The sequence below is a fragment of the Bacillus rossius genome, chromosome 1 (assembly GCF_032445375.1).
Source record: "Bacillus rossius redtenbacheri isolate Brsri chromosome 1, Brsri_v3, whole genome shotgun sequence".
Classification (NCBI taxonomy): domain Eukaryota; kingdom Metazoa; phylum Arthropoda; class Insecta; order Phasmatodea; family Bacillidae; genus Bacillus; species Bacillus rossius.
Window position 1 is genome coordinate 234,110,776 of NC_086330.1, and position 19,536 is coordinate 234,130,311.

At 35.6% G+C, this 19,536-nt stretch overlaps 1 protein-coding gene across 4 annotated transcripts in view; it reads right to left on the minus strand.

Annotated features, from left to right (window-relative positions):
• The window catches only part of LOC134527364 (histone-lysine N-methyltransferase EHMT2), a 162,144-nt gene that overhangs the window by 75,005 nt on the left and 67,603 nt on the right, over nucleotides 1-19,536 (minus strand). For all 4 annotated transcript variants that reach the window (XR_010074173.1, XR_010074172.1, XM_063359985.1 and 1 more), the window contains exons 7-8: nucleotides 18,195-18,262; nucleotides 5,221-5,450 (exon numbers count right to left, since the gene is read on the minus strand). Coding sequence is in view for 2 of the 4 variants with exons in the window: in XM_063359985.1 (XP_063216055.1) it covers nucleotides 5,221-5,450; nucleotides 18,195-18,262 (298 nt within the window). In the remaining 2 variants the exon portion in view is untranslated. The remainder of the gene's footprint in view (nucleotides 1-5,220; nucleotides 5,451-18,194; nucleotides 18,263-19,536) is intronic.

Genomic DNA, 19,536 nt, shown 5'->3' on the forward strand with positions numbered 1-19,536 from the left:
TGGTTCCAAACGTTCTCGTTGAACGAACAGTCTAGATGCCTTGCGTGTTCACTGGACTTGGCTCGGAGGGTCACAGTCCTCGGTTACTATGACCTTACTCTGTGTATTGCAGCTATAAATTATTGAGGGATACGTATGTCCGAAGTGGTACATCCGCGCATGTATTCTGCATAAAACGCGAATGGGACACATGTTAGGACTCTGTGATACAGTGCGACAACCTTTGTTGTACGAATACTAGCGCCATTCGCTCATGCAGTATTTTTTTGTATGTTTTAAGAAATGAGTTTATTTTAACTGCTTGAAATAAAGGCTAATAAATAAATTACAAAAAAACAAACATTTCAGTGTTGCAGAAACAAATAACAATTAAGGTTAATTACTTTGGTGGCTTTTTCTATTGTAGGCAGATAGTGCATTTCACTTCATAGGCCGTAATTTTTAACTTTGAATTCTGAAAATATGAAAAGAGTGATTCACTAAGGTAACATTAATTATCTGTATAAAAAGTAAAACGAAAAAGTTCTGCATGAAAAATGTTTTAAACACTGTTATATTTAAAATGGTCAAATGTCCATTATCTTGACAGTAATGAGTCAGTGTCAAAGGTATCACGGTAATTTATTACGACTGAAATAACAAGTATTTCACAAATATCAGCAGAGATCAAAAAAATTTATGAATAGTCTGCTACTAATCAAGTGTGTAATATCGTAAATGCTACAGGAAAACTGACAGAAAGCCATTTATAAAAGTGGGGATTTCATGTTAAAAAAAAGAGGTTTACATCCCAGAAACTGAACGTCACGTTATGTCTCATCTGAAAATCGGACGCTTAGCAAGTGGTAGTTTAAGACTAATTTTAGAATCTGAAGCCAGTAGTATATCAGTGTGATTACTTTCCTTTTAAGTCATGGAAACATTACCTTAGTTTCAATTACAGTAACCTTCAAAACATTTTATTACTAATTTTTATATTTTAAGCACAACATTTCCTGTACAATTGCCTCAACCAAAATCGTGAATCATTTAAAACAGTAGCTACTACTATAATAGCTGTGAAGTTGTTGGTCGGCTGGTTTTCGCAAGGACCACAATTTTTTTTCTCTCTTTTGTTCAAGTATTCCATGTTTGCCCCATTCATCACACATTTTAAATATAGCTGCTGGTCCCTTCCGACTTCCAATCAATAAATTATTATGTGTGTATATATACACACACACACTCAATTATAAAAAGATTGACTGTTTATGTTATCGTGAGGGGAGAAATTGAAATGCCATGTAAGTGCTACATGTGGTGAAGCATGGAAGTGTTTCATAAAATTCAAACAAAACAATATAGAATTATGTATATATCATACTTATGTATAACAAAGGGTGAGATATCACGCGAGGCAGACATAAGATAGTGCGCACCGCCAAAGTGTAGGATGTCGCAGGAGAAAATTACTTTGGCGAGGGGAAGGAACAGGCGGGCCGAAACGACACAGAAACACGCACAACTGCAGCTCGTCGCGGCCGTAACAATATAATATTGCACTCAAAATGTTTTAAACAGTCAGTAACTTATCGCAGTTTCTTCGTATATTGCAACTTTTAGGTGCTCAAATAAGCAAAAATAAGTAAAATAAGCTTTTGTAGTCAAAGGATACATCAGTTTGCAAAATGTTTACATAAATTTGTGTATGGTAGGACAGTACATATTTTTTTTTTTTCAAAGTGTTCAGTTAGGAATTATTTGAATACTTTGCACCAGTTAAAACTAACTCCCTAATATTGCCTTGACCCCTCTCCCTTCGGTAAATATTACCATACTATTACTTATTGAAAGCGTGATCCGCCACGAAGGCAGGTATCGACCCGAGAGGCGTCGGGGAGAGAACCACTGCCCTCCAAGGTTCTCTACGTGACATGTTTCTGCGATGGTTTCGCTATTGCCTTCCGCAGTATGGCGTGAAGAACAAACACCACAACAGCTCTGCCCGAGCCGGGATCCGAGCCCGGGTCCTCGTGCACCGCAGGCCGGCGCCTATCCCACACTGGCCGCTGCCATTCAAGTGTTCACATTTATACAGTTCTGCAACTATTATTAGTATGGTGAAGTTAGAATTCTGGATGAAATAAAATTTACAAACAAGAAACAAAGGTCTCAATTATATCCTTCACTTTTTTTTTTTAAGAAAATGTGTTAATCGCGAAAACAATAAACACTTTGAATATTTCGAGCAACTGCAATTAACTTACGTGAAAAACATAAAACAAACACTATGTTACCTAATTCTATGTTAGCGTAACAATAAGCATAACTAACAAAACTGTTTATAACAGTGATGCAAGCGGCGATTGCTCAACATCTTGAGTGTTTTCGTCATTTGATTTTTCAATTTTCTTATTCCGAAAGTACAATTCTCTTGCGACAGCTTTCTTTGATTTCTTCAACCGGTGATAAGAGCTTTTCTCTTTGCCCATTCTCGTGAAAATGAACTAATTTTTACATTATTAATTAAATCAGAGACTAAATTTGCAAAGCTTGTTTAGTCTCCCTCACAAGGTAACTCTATTCAAAATACGTTATTTAAATATATATGTTATAATAATAACTGCAGAATTAAAATTGTGCTAAATATCACATTTACTGCAAATCAATACTGCAACAGATCTCAAAAAACCCGTTCCTCTCTCTCTGCGAAGACACAAAACTGTACTTGGCAACACTGAGCGCGGCCTTCGTGGTTTGCTAGTCGTGGCGCATTCTTTCGGCGCGTTTCGAAGTACACCGGAACGCTGCCGCGCGCGGTGCACAAGCTTTTCACATGCCATTCAAAATCTATACGGGCTACGTAAACCGCAAGTACCAATTCAAAATCTACGGAATTTCCTCTTTCAACGATGTTAAGTATAATGTGTTTAAAATGTGTTTTTCGATCAAAAAATGTAGTTTTCAAATGTTGATTAAATGCTACTACAGAGAAATAAATTATTTTAAAACTTTAATATAATATTCCATTCAAAGTTAAGGAGCTAATTCCGTACGAAAAAGTGATTATTCTTATAATATAATTTTTTTTATAGTTTCATTTGTTATTTTAAAAGTTTTCTTTGAAATTCTCATGTATTACAGCACATATGTTGCATTATAAATTATGGCAATTTTTTCACATTGAAAAAAATATTAACCATTGGAACTCCTATTATACTTTTTAAAATAACCTTTATCAATCTATATACATGAATACCTTTTCCATTAATCATATTTTAACGCCAGAAATTACAGCTATAAATGGTGCCAAATTGAAAATTCTGTTCAACCGCGCCCTTAAGTGAATTTTACCATTTGAAGCAGAGTACAGGTTTTTCTGGTATTTAAGTTTCAATGAAAACACAACTTTCAGAAGTTTTAATCGCATATGACTTTATTAAAATAGTTAAACAAATTAACAAAGGCATTCCACCTAGACATCCTTGCAAACATATGACTACTAGACTACCTAGAGTTAGGTTGAACCCTGCAACTTAAATGTTTATATTACATTTAAATTAATATTTCAGCAAAATAGAAATATCTTTTAAATATTGATAATCATAAAAGGTAAAGTTATGGTTTCTCAGTCTGACATTATTTGAAATTAATAATTTTCAGTTTAATTTCTCAATGTTTTTTTCTTTCAAATGAACATACTTCTAACATACTGATAGTGTGTTTTACACCTCAAAACATGATAGCATCAGTAAATTGTGTACACAAGATGGCCTACCTTTGCAGCCGTTGTGCTGGACCAGTGCTTATTTCACAAGTATGTAGATCACTTACTTTGTATCTCACACACAAACAAATTAGTACAAAAGGTCACTATAACTTCTGTGCACTGTGTAAGTCACTAATTGTGCATTTGCACAAAAATTTTGCACAGTTTTTCATGTCTTGAAAATGCACCTACATGCTGGATGCCGACTGCGCCTGGATGAAGATACTTTCTGTCCAGGTGTTCTGAATCCCGTGATGCAACGGGCCGGACATTTCAAACGCCCCATTGTTTGATATTTGACATGCCATGCTGCCGAGGTCGCGGCCAATTATATCATGTTATCCAGAAAGCCCATCAGAGAACAAAATGGTCTATTAAAAATAAACCAAAAGTAAAATAAATACGCTGAAAGCAATTTCTGGCTTTAAATTCACATAAAAATAGTTTCAAAAGAAAACATTGCTAAATATTAGTGTGATTTCAAAAGTAAACAAATAGTCTGTTTATTGCTGGTGGCTAAGTGACAGTGTTTGCAAAGTACATAAACACAGTTTAAATGGTCATTAGAATCCTGTACTAGTACAATGTGCTAAAGTTGAACACAAGGAACATAGAAAATTATGTGTATGGAACATTCACAAATTGAAATTGAAGTTAATACTTAATATCAACCAATTGCACACGAGATACTTATTTTCAAAACATATTCATAACATCAAGAACATATCATTTTTGGAGGACATCTGACATCTTACATATCATTTGTAAAATCAAAGATAAATCAGATCATCATTGGGACTCAAAAGTAGTTTATTGGGTCGATAGTTCGCCGTAGTCTTTTTGCTGGTGTCTGCTGCTTGTAAGTATCAGCACTTGTAGTTCGAAGGATTCTTGGTCTCAATGAATACAGTTTTACTCTCTAAAACTTTGCTGACAGGATATAGTCTTTTGTAGAAATCCAGTTGACAATGAAGGAATTATAGTCAAAGCACAAATATAAAGAAAAATAGTACTCTAGTCAACCGTTATCATCGTAATTCTTCTTTTTTGAGCTATGACACTTTTAAACAGTCGTGTAAATTACTCGTCGATCTTCAAAAGAATATTTTAATCCCAATATTCTATAGTAATGGTGACCACTATTACCATTAAAATACTTGAAGGTTTCAATACAATTATCTTAAATTATTTAGTTATTTATAGTTTGTACCATGACCAACAACAGTTGAGGAACTTTTAATGTGGGTACAACATATAAACAACATATAAACAATCAAAAAACAAATACAAGCAAACAAAGACATACTGTAACTTCCATAGACATTCATCATTCGTGTGCACTTTAAGCATAAAAAACCTGTGAAATCAATGGCACTCCAAATGTAATTTTAAATCAGGTTTTTATTTACTTGTTTTTAAGCTTTTTTTTTCCTTTCAGCATTAATATTTTTTTGAAATATGCGGAGCAGTACCTTGTGCAGGACGGAGGCTCCGGCCTTGAGCAGGTACCTGACGACGGGCAGCCGGCCCTCCAGCACGGCCAGCATGAGCGCAGTGTTCTGGTCCTGGTCCAGCAGGTCCAACTGCGCTCCCGCCTGTACCAGCACGTGCGCCGCGCCCAGGTGGCCCCCACAGCACGCCAGGTGCAGCGCGGTGCCCGTCGCACACTCCCGGAACACGTGGTTGGGGTTCACGCCTGCCCCTGCGGCAGCCGGCGGCCATCCGCGTCAAGCGCGCACACTATCAAACTATAGGTTAGAATGAAAAACTGGAACTACTGAACTTTAAATAACTGCTATTTTTCTTGGACTGTTGCAGTCTAAAATCATGAAAACTGGTCAAAATGCCAAACTGGCGCCAAGGTGTTATGAAAGGGTGAAAACGTTCAAAATGCTCTTTATCTGTCACAACTCTGTTAAGGCAAATGAATTAAAATTTTATGACAGAAATTTTACTTTTCCAGTCATACAATTTGTCAAACTATGAAACTAAAACACCAGCGGCACAGCCAGAGGAGGCGGTGATAGCGGTAGGTAGTGTAGTTTTAGTCAGGTAGTTACAAACAATAACACACGACGCACACGCGGTCATTCGGAAAGTGATCGGTAGGGACGAGAATTTATGGTTTTATTTTTAGTTCATTTGGCTGGTTTTTAAAACGGGAAATTTTGGTGCTATTGTTTTTAATTTTATGCTAAGATTTCACTCCTAAAAAATAGAGCATCATTCAACAAACATAAAAGTAAAATATTTCATAATACTTATTTCACCAAAATAGTCTCATTTTGAGACCTGATTCACAGTACACTACATAAATTGGCACTGCATATTTTTATTTTCTTCAGTGGCACCTCTACTAACAATTCCATAAGGAATTGCATTAATTAATTTACTTAGCCATGATAGGTAAAAGTATTTATCCGTACTTGTGCGACAGATTCTGAAAATTTTCTAATCTAAAACACTGATTAGATGCAGGTACAAAACTTTTACATGGCCTTTTCCGATGGTGTCACTTACTCACTTAAAAGTTCCCTAATTCAAGCTAATCAAACTTAACACTGTTTTGAATGCTGTCCTCCCATTGGTTGGCTGATATGCAAATAAACATTTAACAGGGTAGCAGACCAGAACTCAAACATAAACATTAAACTGCAAATATCCCAACAATCATCAATTTTAAAACACAATTATTTGACATAACAATAGTCAATATTTATGTAAAAAAAAGTTTGTACAAGATGACTGTATCATTCGGATACAAACATACACATACACACACACAACACAAACAAACACACCCATATAGAGAGAGAGAGACACAAACACACACACAAACACAAAGAAATCATTAGTAATAAGCATGTCTAGAACAGTACTACTGAGACAAATAAAAATTAACCTGCAAATATTTGTGTGTTGTAATTTTGCTAAAATCATTAAGCCTTATGAGGCCCTCTGCCACTGGATTGCATTTCCGATATTAACACATCTGTGAGTCATTTATAGAAACATAGGGCAAGAATGAAGAAAAAGTTCAGCTGTTCTGCGTAGGATAACGCTTTATTCGCATGTCTGTCGGCCAGGTCTCCCTCGAATCTTCCCTCCAACCCCCCCCCCCCCCCCCCCCAAACCCTTCGCAGTACTTTCTCTATGACACCAGTAACAATTGTTCACAATCACTTCCCAGAAATGACACTGAGGCTCGCCCCATCCCAGGCTGTCAATCTTTCCAGTGTTGCTCAACTACAGACGGAGAGAGGAGCGAGAGAGTTTGGCATATAGTCTATGGCACATTTCGTTTCGTCAAAATGCCGAAGTGACACCAAGGTGTTATGAAAGGGCGAAAACGTTCAAAACGCTCTTTATCTGGCACAACTCTGTTAAGGCAAATGAATTAAAATTTTCTGACAGTTTTCATGATTTTAGACTGCAATAGTCCAAAAAAAATAGCAGTTATTTAAAGTTCAGTAGTTCCAGTTTTTCACTCTAAACTATAGTTTCATAGTTTGGCAAATTGTATGACTCTCTCTCTCTCTCTCTCTGTGTGTGTGTGTGTGTGTGTGTGTGTGTGTGTGTGTGTGTGTGTGTGTGTGTGTGTGTGTGTGTGTGTGTGTGTGAGAGAGAGAGAGAGAGAGAGAGAGAGAGAGAGAGAGAGAGAGAGAGAGAGAGAGAGAGAGAGAGAGAGAGAGAGAGAGAGAGACAGACAGACACAGACACACACACAGATAGACATGCACAGACACACACACACCTTATTATGTAAATTTCTTATCACATGGAATTAACGTTTAATAATAAAACCACCACTAGATAAATCAAATGTAATTAGGAAAATTAATTTTAACAACTTAACTAAAGGTACATTATATCTGGTGAATTTTACTCTTCACTGCAGATTACATATTTTACACCACCTTCCTTTATGTACAGGAAAAAATCTACCATCGGGGATAAACTAAAGACATTGAAATTTTTGTTAGATTAAAGGGAGTAACTATATCAGTGAACAGCCGTGTGTCAGTCGTGGCCATGTGTTCCAAGCGGACGGACAAGTATTATATCTAATCTTTGTTGTTCTTAACTAGTGGAACGATATAATCATTATTAATTCCTCACTACTCATCCAGTCGAATTTTGAGGGATTTTCTCTACCCTGTGACGCCTTATTTCATTCAATACTACAATTAATATAATTAACATCCATATACAAAGGTAAGTTTAATAATAAGCCAGATGGTAAACCCTTTAACTTGATAATTTCCTGGATTTACGTTGGACATGGCTTAATCAAGAGTCCTTAGGTTTGTAATATTGTAGGTCTGAATAACAGTAATAAATAATATATTTTATTTTACATGTCCAGTTTTTTTCTAGCTCAGGAGAAAAAAAATTTGAAACTCCTTAATCTTAACCTCTGGGTGTGAGACGATTTATGTTGTGATTATTATTGATAAAAAAATATTAATAACTTCAATTCATTTTGCATCAAGAATGCGTATGCCATTAATTTACAAACTTACATTATAGTATATAAATTTAACTCTCATTCTAATTAAAAACAAATAATATCTGTACACTTACTTAAATATCCATCAAATCGTCCTATACTGATTAATAAAAAAGTTATATTTATAAAATAAATTAATTTTTTTCATTAAAATCGGATAATAAATAATGATTTTCAAGATGGCTGCCGTAACGGAAATTGCTACGGTGACGTCATATTACATGATAACATATTCAATGATGACGTCAAGGCTTATCGGAAGCTGTAGACATGGATGCTTAAGCCTCAATATGGATATTTCTAGCCGCTGGTATTTTTAAGATCTAAAAACGGTAAGTTTTCCCTCGAGACGAGAGCAAACATGGTTTGAGCACATGTAAGACATTTAATTCTATCCTGATTCCAGATTAATTCAAGAAATTTCCGAGTCCCTACATAGAAGTAACGTGAAATCAGTACGTTTGTACGAAGGTTCGTATTCATTTAGTCATTTTATTAATTCTCTAGAAGTGGCCATCCAAACCTCATTAAAAATAAATTTATTTCCTTTTAGTTTCCTATTACCATGGAAATAATGATAAATCAGCATTTATTAATACACACAGAGATTTTCAGTAGAGTAAAAGTGTGCTTAATGCATGAAAAATAATTATATATATATATATATATATATATATATATATACATACATACATACATACATATACATACATATACATATATATATATATATATATGTGTGTGTGTGTATGTGTGTGCGTGTGTATATGTGTGCGTGTGTGCGTGTGCGTGTGTGCGTGTGTGCGTGTGTGCATGAGTGTGTGCGCGCGCGTTTTTGTGTCATTGAAATATAACTTTACTTTGAAAACAATTTTTTTGCGAAACTGAGATCTCTCCAAGATAAAGAACTTTGTTATAAGTTAGTAAGAACTACACATTAACGTAGTTATATGTTTTTATCATTAATTTCAGTTATGTGTAGGGCATTCTTAGCTGAAATCGATTAACGTTTTAATATTCAATTGCTGCAAGAAAAAAAATCTCATAATAATAAAACATTAATGAAACCTGCCAAAATTGGAATAATTTTCATTCACATATAACTTCACAGGTAAAGTATTACATAATAATTAAAGTTGTTTGCATTGATTTTTAAAAATTATTTTCAGGCAATTAATATCAGCTGAGAGTGTGTCAAAATAATTACAAGAAATGTTTTATGTATTTGTGAAACATAAATACGGTTCCTTACGTTTCAAAGCTGTAAATTTTACAAATATTTTTCTTTATTGATCAGTAAATGCAGCAATATGAGTTAATCTTTATGAAGGATCTTATCAGAGGATGTGGCTATGACAATGCTCAAAAAATTGGTATTGTGAAAAATGTGTCTAAATCAGAATTAACACAATATTAGATTAACTTTTCTTTAAAAAATGTATTTACCCTCTGCCATAATGTTTAATGCTAATGATTGTACAACTATTGGTAACCGTGTATTAATTATTACATTTACCAGTACTACAAATAGTTATTACGTAGAATGACCACTTCTTAAGTTGTTGCGAAATGTGAACCACAGTTAAAGATAATACATTAGGTTTGAAAATCATGTTTTATATTTCATATTTTACAAAGAATTCAAAATAATTGTGACATTAACTCATTCAGTATAATATATCATACAAAATAGAAAAATGAGAAGAAAAACCATATAACTGATAGTAGAAACGCAGTTTATATCAGCAAAGAGACCAAAAGACACGTATATTACTGGAACATACAAAACAAATAAATAACTATAATCAAATTAAACAACTATAATCAGTTCTTCGGAATTCATTGTAAACAATATTTTAAAATGTATGTCTCCACAGAATTAAAATATAAACTTCACATAAAGTTATAACCTTATATAAAACTCATGGACAGTTACTTACAAAAAAATTTTTTTCTCTCGTTTAACTTAATGTTTTCGATGTTAGAACAAATTTGAACACAACAGAACATTTTATGGCAATCGTCCAGAGTTTCAAAGAACAAAAATATCTTACTTCAATTATATTTACATTCATTTATCCCTTGCTTTTTCCGGGTCAGTTTTTGACGTCTTGATTGCTGTTTCTCTGCCAAGCTTCTTTCAGCTTCCATAATGTAGTCTGGTTCTCTAATGGCTCTGTCTATGCTTTGATTTGGCACCACTATCTCAGGCAGAAAACACCTACGATAAAATCTAGTCAGTTTCGGCAACATTTCTGTTTCCCGCATGAGCTCATCTCTTTCTACTCTTTCTACTTGTAAATTCTGACGAACAAAACGGACATTACCATGAAGTAACAGTATTCGCGCTCTGTATGTTTAAAGTCCCTTGCAGCTGATAAAAATAAAGGTGTGAACGTTTAAGAATTAAACTTCCGTTTCATTCACACGTAGAAAAAACTTTCTTTTTCTTATTGCAGTTTCTTGGAGCCCTTGGTCAACTGCAGAAGGCACACACTTGATTTCAACAATCGCATTTTCTTCTACCACAAGTCCGTCGGGGCTAGCACTGAAATATCCGTATTAGAGATCCAAAAATAAACCACTCTTCTGTACAACTAATCCGGTTTGTGCTTGAAACCTCTGAATGGCAATATGCTCATTGTGACCACCATACTCCATTGCCAGTGTCGGAAACGGGGGCCTGTAAAGTAGGTACTGTTTAACAAGATTTGAACAGGACATAGATTCTTTCCGGCGACAAACAACGCCAAAATTACTGACTTAACCGCACACGTCTCATTTTGTGCCATAGCTCACAATCAGCTAGCATTTTTGTTCGTTCCACGATATTAGTTCTTTCCCCAAAAGTGACTTACAGTGATGCGATGTAATTAACATTAATTACTTAAGTTGTTTTGTCACAGAAATAATACTCCTAAATATACTAACTTGTGCACCTGTTAGATGTCAGACATGCAATTATAACATGACAATAATATACATTTTTAATACTATTCATTAGGTACTATTAAATAAAAATAAACGTTAATTATATAACGTTTTTCAGTCACATTATAGTAAATATAAGACGTGTGTATAATCACAATGGCAGTCCATCGGTGAGTGTTCAAAGGCGTCACCGAAACTCAGAAATTCTAATTTAGTACTAATTTTAACGTAAATTGATTTTTACATTAAATTAAAATTCTTAGTAAAATTGTTGTTTTACATAGACGTCTAAAATAATTTATACATGGTACAATTTAAAAATGGAATAACATAAAGCATATTTTACAGAAATATTTCTGGATCGTTTTCTCAGTTTCTGTTTTATAATCTATTGTCGCTGACAATAAGAGCCAGCACGTGAAATTGACAGTAAAGATTACAAAAAATTATAGACAAAATTGCATCCTAATAAAAGTGGTAGTTACAGCTGCATATAAAATCAAAATTGTCCCGCATGCATCCGCAATGTTACGGCTAACATTGTCACTACCACACCAGTGTAATGTATCATTAATAAATTGTCAAACTATAGGCTTATTTTTACGCATAAAATGAAACGTTAAATTCGTTTGAAATGTTTTTAGAGTAAATATATTTATCAACTCTTACAAATGTTAAAAATTTATTTCCATGAGTCAGTTTTCAATATTATTTTAAAAGTTTTACAGTAGGTCACATATAAATGTATCATATCCGTGTATGTACAATAATATATATAACATGTACGTACTTTTTATTTTTAGCAGTACATGCCAGAAGCATTTTCTTTTTTAGCGAATTTCTTTCGCTTTGATAATTGTGGCCGTTTCTTGAGACATTTTGTGCTGCCGATAATCGCACACTGCGTACCAAGACTTGATAAACTTCGTTGAATAAGTTACACGTAGTCGAGTGTTCTGAACACTAATACTACACAAGAGAGAATGAGTGACCTCGGTGAGACGCTGGCGCCAAACACCTTTCCCCATCCCTTCCCCTCATGCACGGTAGCCGAGGGCGCCACTAGCCAGGAGGCTCAACGCCATCAAATTTATTTCTTAAAAAAAGTTCTAATTGACAGAATGTGAGTGTCGCTGGATTTTTTTTATCTACTCAGCTCTACCAATAATATTAAAGTTTGAAGCAAACAATCCTAATTTAATAGTTTGTGCGTCTTCAGATACATTTGCATTTTCAGTAGAAGCCTGAACCTAAGATAGCAAAAGATTTTTATGTTATTTTTTAAACTCGTTATTAAAATAAAATTTTATCAAGTATGTGTAGATATTCAGATAGGAATTTGAGATATGTGTCACAATAAATGTGAAGTTAAAAATTTTAATAAACATTTGGTTTGGACAGGATTGTTTCGATGAAGCATCGGTTTGCATAACAGTCTGACATAAAATCCTCCTAAATTATATACGAAAAAACTACCACAGAAAAAGCTATTTAAAATAATGAACAAATTTAATTTGTGAAGACGAACTGCGCGAGCACAATTTATACTGTTTTTAATACGTGCCATCATGCTATCAGTTTTTGTTTTATTTGCTGTCCTGTAAAGAGTTAAACACTAACCAGTGAAGTTGTAAATGCAGAACTGTCAGTACCTCGCGCGCGAGGCGTGACAGATGACTAGCCCGTGTCCGTCTGCCTGGCTCACAGTCGTGAGGGGTGGGTGACCTTCCAGGAAGGAGCTGGCAACACGGCAGCCTGTCTCCGCCACCTCGCGCGTCATCCTCGCCCCCCTGCCACCCCTCGTAATCAACCATGTGCTGGGCCTCGCGGCTTCAATGTTTCCATTACAAATAACCATCCTGTGACTTTGTTTTTAGAGATAGAGTATCAGCCCCGCTGACTTTTTTTAAAGAATTCAACTCAGTCAAGGTTTTAGTACAGCTGTTTAAGCGATTAAATGAATAGCCTGAAAACTATGATACTTTGAATATTATATCACATGATATCACCATCTTGAAATAAAAAATTAAAACTTTTGAAGCTATAGCGCTGTTTAAGTCTTCAAAATCTACAACATGGTTTTTGTTTGACGCCGTTATCACAAAAATTGTGTAAATAGCGCGGGAATTTGTTTTGCATGTAAATGCCTATCCCGCGGCCGGAGTGAATTTGGTTGAAGCCCGGCCTTAAATTAACAGCTAACCACCGTAAATAGTATGTGAGATTTCTTATTTCCGGGCCTTTTCCCTTTCAGCTCGCTTTCCGTCTTTCATAACAGCGTAATGTTCTTCTTCCCCTCACAGCTGGCAAAATGGATAATCGGTAATAAACCACAGAAAACTGGAAATTCCTGTGTTTATTTAATAATTTATTTTCAAATGGGTACCTCTTCCATAAAGCCAAATCTAAAAGCAGGAACTTAAGCAGACATTGTTTGTAAGAAGAATATTTTTTATTGTTTAATATTGTACCAAGCCACTTAATTTATCATTCACAATAACTGTACAACAGAAATTAAGATCTTTTTAAATTTAATTGACCAAAACTGAGCTCCCTCTTTGATTCTTTAAATATTTTATAACATATTCAATTTTGTCAGGCTAGCACACACTTCCAAAGTAGCTGTATAAATGTATATATTTAAAAGGAGCTCCTGACTTTGTGTCAAGAAGGTAGCAGGGCGTGGTTACGATCCACAGACCTCTTGGTTACGGACCCAGCACTCTTCCATCATGTCACCACATCCCCCTAGTACCTGAAGCCATTGCATGCATAGCATTTCAACAGAAACCTCTGTTCTGCGCTCTTAGCGTATCATGCGCTGGCACAGTATACTTGGTACATCAATCCGATGTGGTTGCAGATGACTTATAATGATGCTCACCAAGAGGGACACAAAACCAACCCTTTCGAACTTATGTTAAACTACCAGCCCAACATTCCTCTCTCAAATCTCTGGTCTTTGCACGACCTTTTGCCTGATGATCCAAAGGACATTCGGAAAATCTGGAAAAGAGCTTATAAAAACCTCAAACTTCAAAATTATAAAAGTAATAAAAAGTATGATAAGCACGGTTCTATTAACCCTTATGGGGTAGGTGACATCATGATGTGCTGTGCACATCCTCAAAGCAAGGCAACTGACAAAAAATCAGCCAAACTTTTGTATAGCTGGATTGGCCTCTTACAGGACCAAAGTTTTTTTACGCCAGTTACAGTGGCTTTAGCAGACCCAAGTTTTGATGAGTATGTGACATAAGCTTACATCTCCTACTTAAAGAAAATGCACCCCAACATATAGACTGTGCTTTTCCTACTCCTTTCCTACAGGAGTCTTTCTAAGTATCGGCATGCTTCAACATTAAAGATTTTGTTCCTTTAAAAACACTAGGTAATAGTTATTACTCCCCAAAAACCATGGTACCAGATATAAGAATGCTAACATTTAATGTGTTAGCTCATAAGAGTTTATAATTGTTTACAGAAAGCAATGTCTTTCTCAATGTATGTTCATATTGTTTAGCATGAAGTTTCGAGGGTAATTAGGCAATTGTCTAACCTAACGTTGTTCTTTTTAGTCACTGACCCTGGTTTTCTGCTTTTAAGAGAGGAATAGCATGTTTTCTTAATAAACAAATTTGAATCATTCTTATCCAATGCATCGTGTCTCTATAATGCATCTTTTCTTGAGATATGGCATGAAATTCAGACTTTTGTGGATAGTCTGGTAATCTAACTAGAGAGATCATTATTCAGCTATTATGAGTAAATGTTACGAAAATACTTGTGCCAGAGACGTAGTCAGGTAGAGTGGGAAGGGGAGAGGGGAGGTCCGTGGGGCTGAACCCCTCCCTTCCAGGATTTTAAAGAAAAAATTAATAAACAGTGTCGCGGTTGACACCCCCTGTGTCACACCACCACAAGTTAGACACCCGTCTGGGAACAGCCTTCTTTAAATTATTATTTTGCACGCTGCTCCAATAAACGAGTGCCCCAAAATTCTTAAGTAAATTATTCAAAGACCTTTTGGAAAAGGAAGAGAACAGAGTAATAGTATTTAAAACAAAAAAAAACGTAATTACTTGCAATGCCAACAATTTTAATGGGACTACTTGCGCATGAACATGGCAGGCAATTTAATTGAAAACAAAATCTCAAAAAGATTACAATAATGCCTATAACCTTTTGCCCTATAGTGCTACAGAGGCCTTTAATAGAGCCACGTTTTAGTATATACCAATAAATAAATACTGTAATAAAATCAAACATTGATGACAAGCAGCTCCAAATATATATATATGTATATAAATAATGAATTACAATTCTTTTTAAATAAAAGTTAATAAAAATAAATGTCACTCTAAAATGTCTTAATTACACCCGGGTGATTTTTAATTTACGACGCTTCGCGGCAAGCATGATACAAGGTTCGTTAAAAATGGGTACCACGATGGAACATACACTCGAAGTTGTGATCAGGGTCTTTTGGCAGAAGTTATTTTTGAATTCTTCACTCTTATTTTGGGCAAAGTTTATATCAACGCCCCGGGGTTACAGGGGCAAAAGTTCGGAGCCGGAATCACTTACTTGGATGAACGATGTACGTCGAATCACACCCCGGACCTCCTGGCCCGGAGTTTAGCGGGCTGTAATTTAGCAGAGATGCTAAATGCTTCATATTAACACGGCATTTAACGGAAAATGTAGCGTGAACTCATCTTCTTCTTGGCAGCACCCGTGACAACGTAAGTATTTCCCAATGCTCAATACACGTCAGCTGATTTTATTTAAAAAGTATTCGCGAGTCCGCACCGGCCCAATACCACAAGCCATCATCGCGCTCGTAACGCCCGAAGCGCATACACGTCACCCGGCGATCAGCTGACGACTCCCTCATACAGCTCATTCCGTCCTCCTTGACGTATTTCCCCCACCACCTTATAGCCTTGGAACAGTCCATTTGCATGTTCACAGGGGGGAAGTGTCGCACACCGTATTATGATTAAAAGTCCAAAGCGTTATTATTAAATATTAAGAAACTAAACCATTAACGTAAAAAATAACATAATATAAAAACATATTTAAAAATAAGATTTACAAAACTTATAACAGACCAATACTTATAAAAAAAAGGGAAGGGGCAAATACTAAAACTAAAATTACGTAACAGCCATAATTCAAAATTACTTAAAATAAAAATAAAATCAAGTGGCCATGCCACCTATGGCCACAACAGCAAAGACACAAGAAAATTATAGCGACTTAGTTGCGTAAGGTTACAGAGAGATTATTTAATAAGGATTATTGTAATCTTAGTGGGCTCCAGTTAATATATTTCCTCCTCATTATAGCCCTAAATGCCTCCTACACAGAAGCTGCAGGATTGTGTTTTTAAGTACACCAATCACTCACTTAGCATGATTAAGAGGTCCTAAAAATGTTTGGGTTATTCAAAATTGTATATTCTGAAGCATTAGTCTCCATAAATAACAAGGCTAATTTATTTTATGTGTTCCAAAATGTGTAGGGAAATATTTTTTACATAGTATAAATATGTACAATAACACTTAACAATACATATGTCACGCCATTTATCTTTAAAAGCCTACCATCAAATACTTTGTATGACAAATATGACATAGCTTATCATCAGTTAGCTGGTTTGCTTACCCACCCGGGTATGACCAAATCAAGCCGCGTACCTTTCCACGATCTTTCTAAACCGTGATTTACTGGCAGTGAAACCGATATTACTGTCCGGATATTTACATTTTAATTTTTCAAAAATTAACTGCTTAGTCACACCAATCCTGCAAGGCCCATTAATTTTTTTTTGCATCATTCATTTAACAACCTTTCCTCGTGAATCATCTGTACATTTCTGTTACAGTACAACCAACAGCATCAGATTTACATAAATGTTTGATAATCCTTATTTCGTACGATTGTGACCACAGTTGACTCACTAAAAACTAAAGCATGAACAATATAATGACATTCTGACATGATACTCTGCATGGCATAATACTTCTAGAGTTGTTTCAAATACTTTTAAAATGATGCATTACGCTCTCACTTGAAAGCCATGATTCTACTATGATTCCAACTGTAGGTACTTGCGCATGTACAGTTACCGGCAAATGAATGGGCAGACGTTTGTGCATGCGAGTTCCCTGTCACAGGTTAAACTGAAGTTCATTACAGCCCGGTCTGTGGTCGGTTGACAACGGTACAGCCTGCCGACATAAGCGCAGACGTAAAAACATTTGGTCCTTAATGTTTGTACAACAGCCAATAGCATAGTCAGACATGCATGCGCATCTCTTCCCCCCTCGTATAGCTAACTGTATGCCACGGCACATCTGTTGTATACCCAGTTTACATGGCGTCATGCCAAACTTTTTTTTTCTTGTGGCAATTTCGTGCTAACTGAAATTTACAGACGTGCTATTCGAGACTGGGGCAGTAAAATTAACATCACTGTAAATGAATTCACAAAATTTGAAGACTTGCTAAGTGAGGGATTGGTGTAGTAAATACTTAATGCTGGTCTCACGTGTATTAACGTAAGCATATCTTACATACAAAACTGACATGTCTTTCATGTATTTAATAATATATAAATGCAGTTATGACTTTTTCAACAAAATCAAACAACTGAATTAAGAAGAAAGTATTAAAAACAATAAAAAAAGTATACTTCAGTTTTCTTCTTTCAAGCAAAAACATTACTTAAATTTCTGTGTGTAAAAGTGGGCGTTCTAAAAGTCTACTATTTGTAGTGTGACAATCAATTTTCTTTTGCAAATACAATTATAAAGGAACCTTACTCATAAAATTAAAAAAAAATTATATTATGGTTATACAGGAACACTTCCTTCACAAAACCCAAGCTAGGGCCCTAATTACACCATTATCAGCACTTATAATAGTGAAGTATCATTAAAGTAGAAGGAAATTAAAAAAAAAAAAATACAGCAAATGCATATAAGTGAATGTCCTTACCCAAAATATTTATTAGTTTTTCTGCATTTCCAGTTTTTGCAGCCTGATAAAGACTCTTGACATTATACCTGGAAAGAAAAGAATTACAATTAGTATTGTTACAAGTGGGAAAAAACAATTGAAATACTAAGAAAACAATTTAAATTCAGTTTTATAACTACTATTTAGACCTTAAATTTAAATAACAACACACAGTCCAATCTCTGTCCTCAAAAATAGTCTTACACTGGTCAAGCACACATTAACATTGTCCACTGGAGCTTGGATCAACAGTGGCTCACTCTTTTGCCAGTCTATGTCTGCTCACCACTGTCCTGAGCAACTATTCACACCACTCACCCACGCCGCGCCACAACAACACTGTTCCAAACTGTCGCTCATTGCGCCTGACAGCTACCAAAGAGGCTCTTGTGACTTTATATCTCGCAGGTCGCGCTTGCTGGTATCATTACCAAAGAGGCTCTCGAGATTATCTCTCACGGGTCGCCCTTGCTAGTATCGCTACCAAAGAGGCTCTTCCTCTGTCGCCAGGCCTTCAGTCACCAAACAGTCATCCCGATGTCGCTGCACAAGGGGTCACTTGCCCTCTTCACTTCACCCACTCGGAGGCTGGCGTCGACGCTTTTATACCCCTCAGCCCCTTTTGGAATGGTCTCACACCCCTTTGAAGAGTTGTGTCCTCAGGGTCGACTTGATGCCCGAGCTCCCAGAACAATGAAGTCCACGTGGCAGGAGCCCCCACAATTCTCCAGAGGGCTGAAGGGTCAATGACAAAGCTTCAAGAACGGAGGGGGCAGGGGAAGGAGGGTAGTGAGGCTGAGTCGCTAATCCGCAAATGTATGCCCTGTGTCAATGGGCCGTGCCCCACCCGGGGACTAGCAGACCCCATGTGCCAAGCAGGCACATGGTCAACATCGTGACCTTGCCTCCCGGTAGGCTCGTAACAGCATTTTCAAATAATAATAAATTACTGGAGACTGAAAGTATTTTACAATATAATCATTATTCCAAAAAAACCAAACTAATTTATTTCCAAATGCTTTAACACTAAAGCACTGTAAAATTCTGCAAACTAATAACTTTTAAGGTTCAAACATCAAAACAATTAGTTTATGAAACTCATTTATCATTTTTATCTACCAAAGTTTTATATACTTTATAACATATTAATTTCTCTACAGTATAGACAAGCTCTACAATAGACAGCATGATTCTTTTAAAATTGTTCTAAGATATCTACATAACTGATGTGCCAAGGTCAAATACTAAATTCAACAGAAGTCAAAGTGAAACTTAAGAGAATAAATCTTAAAGAAATTTAAAAGTTAAATGTTTTAAAGCT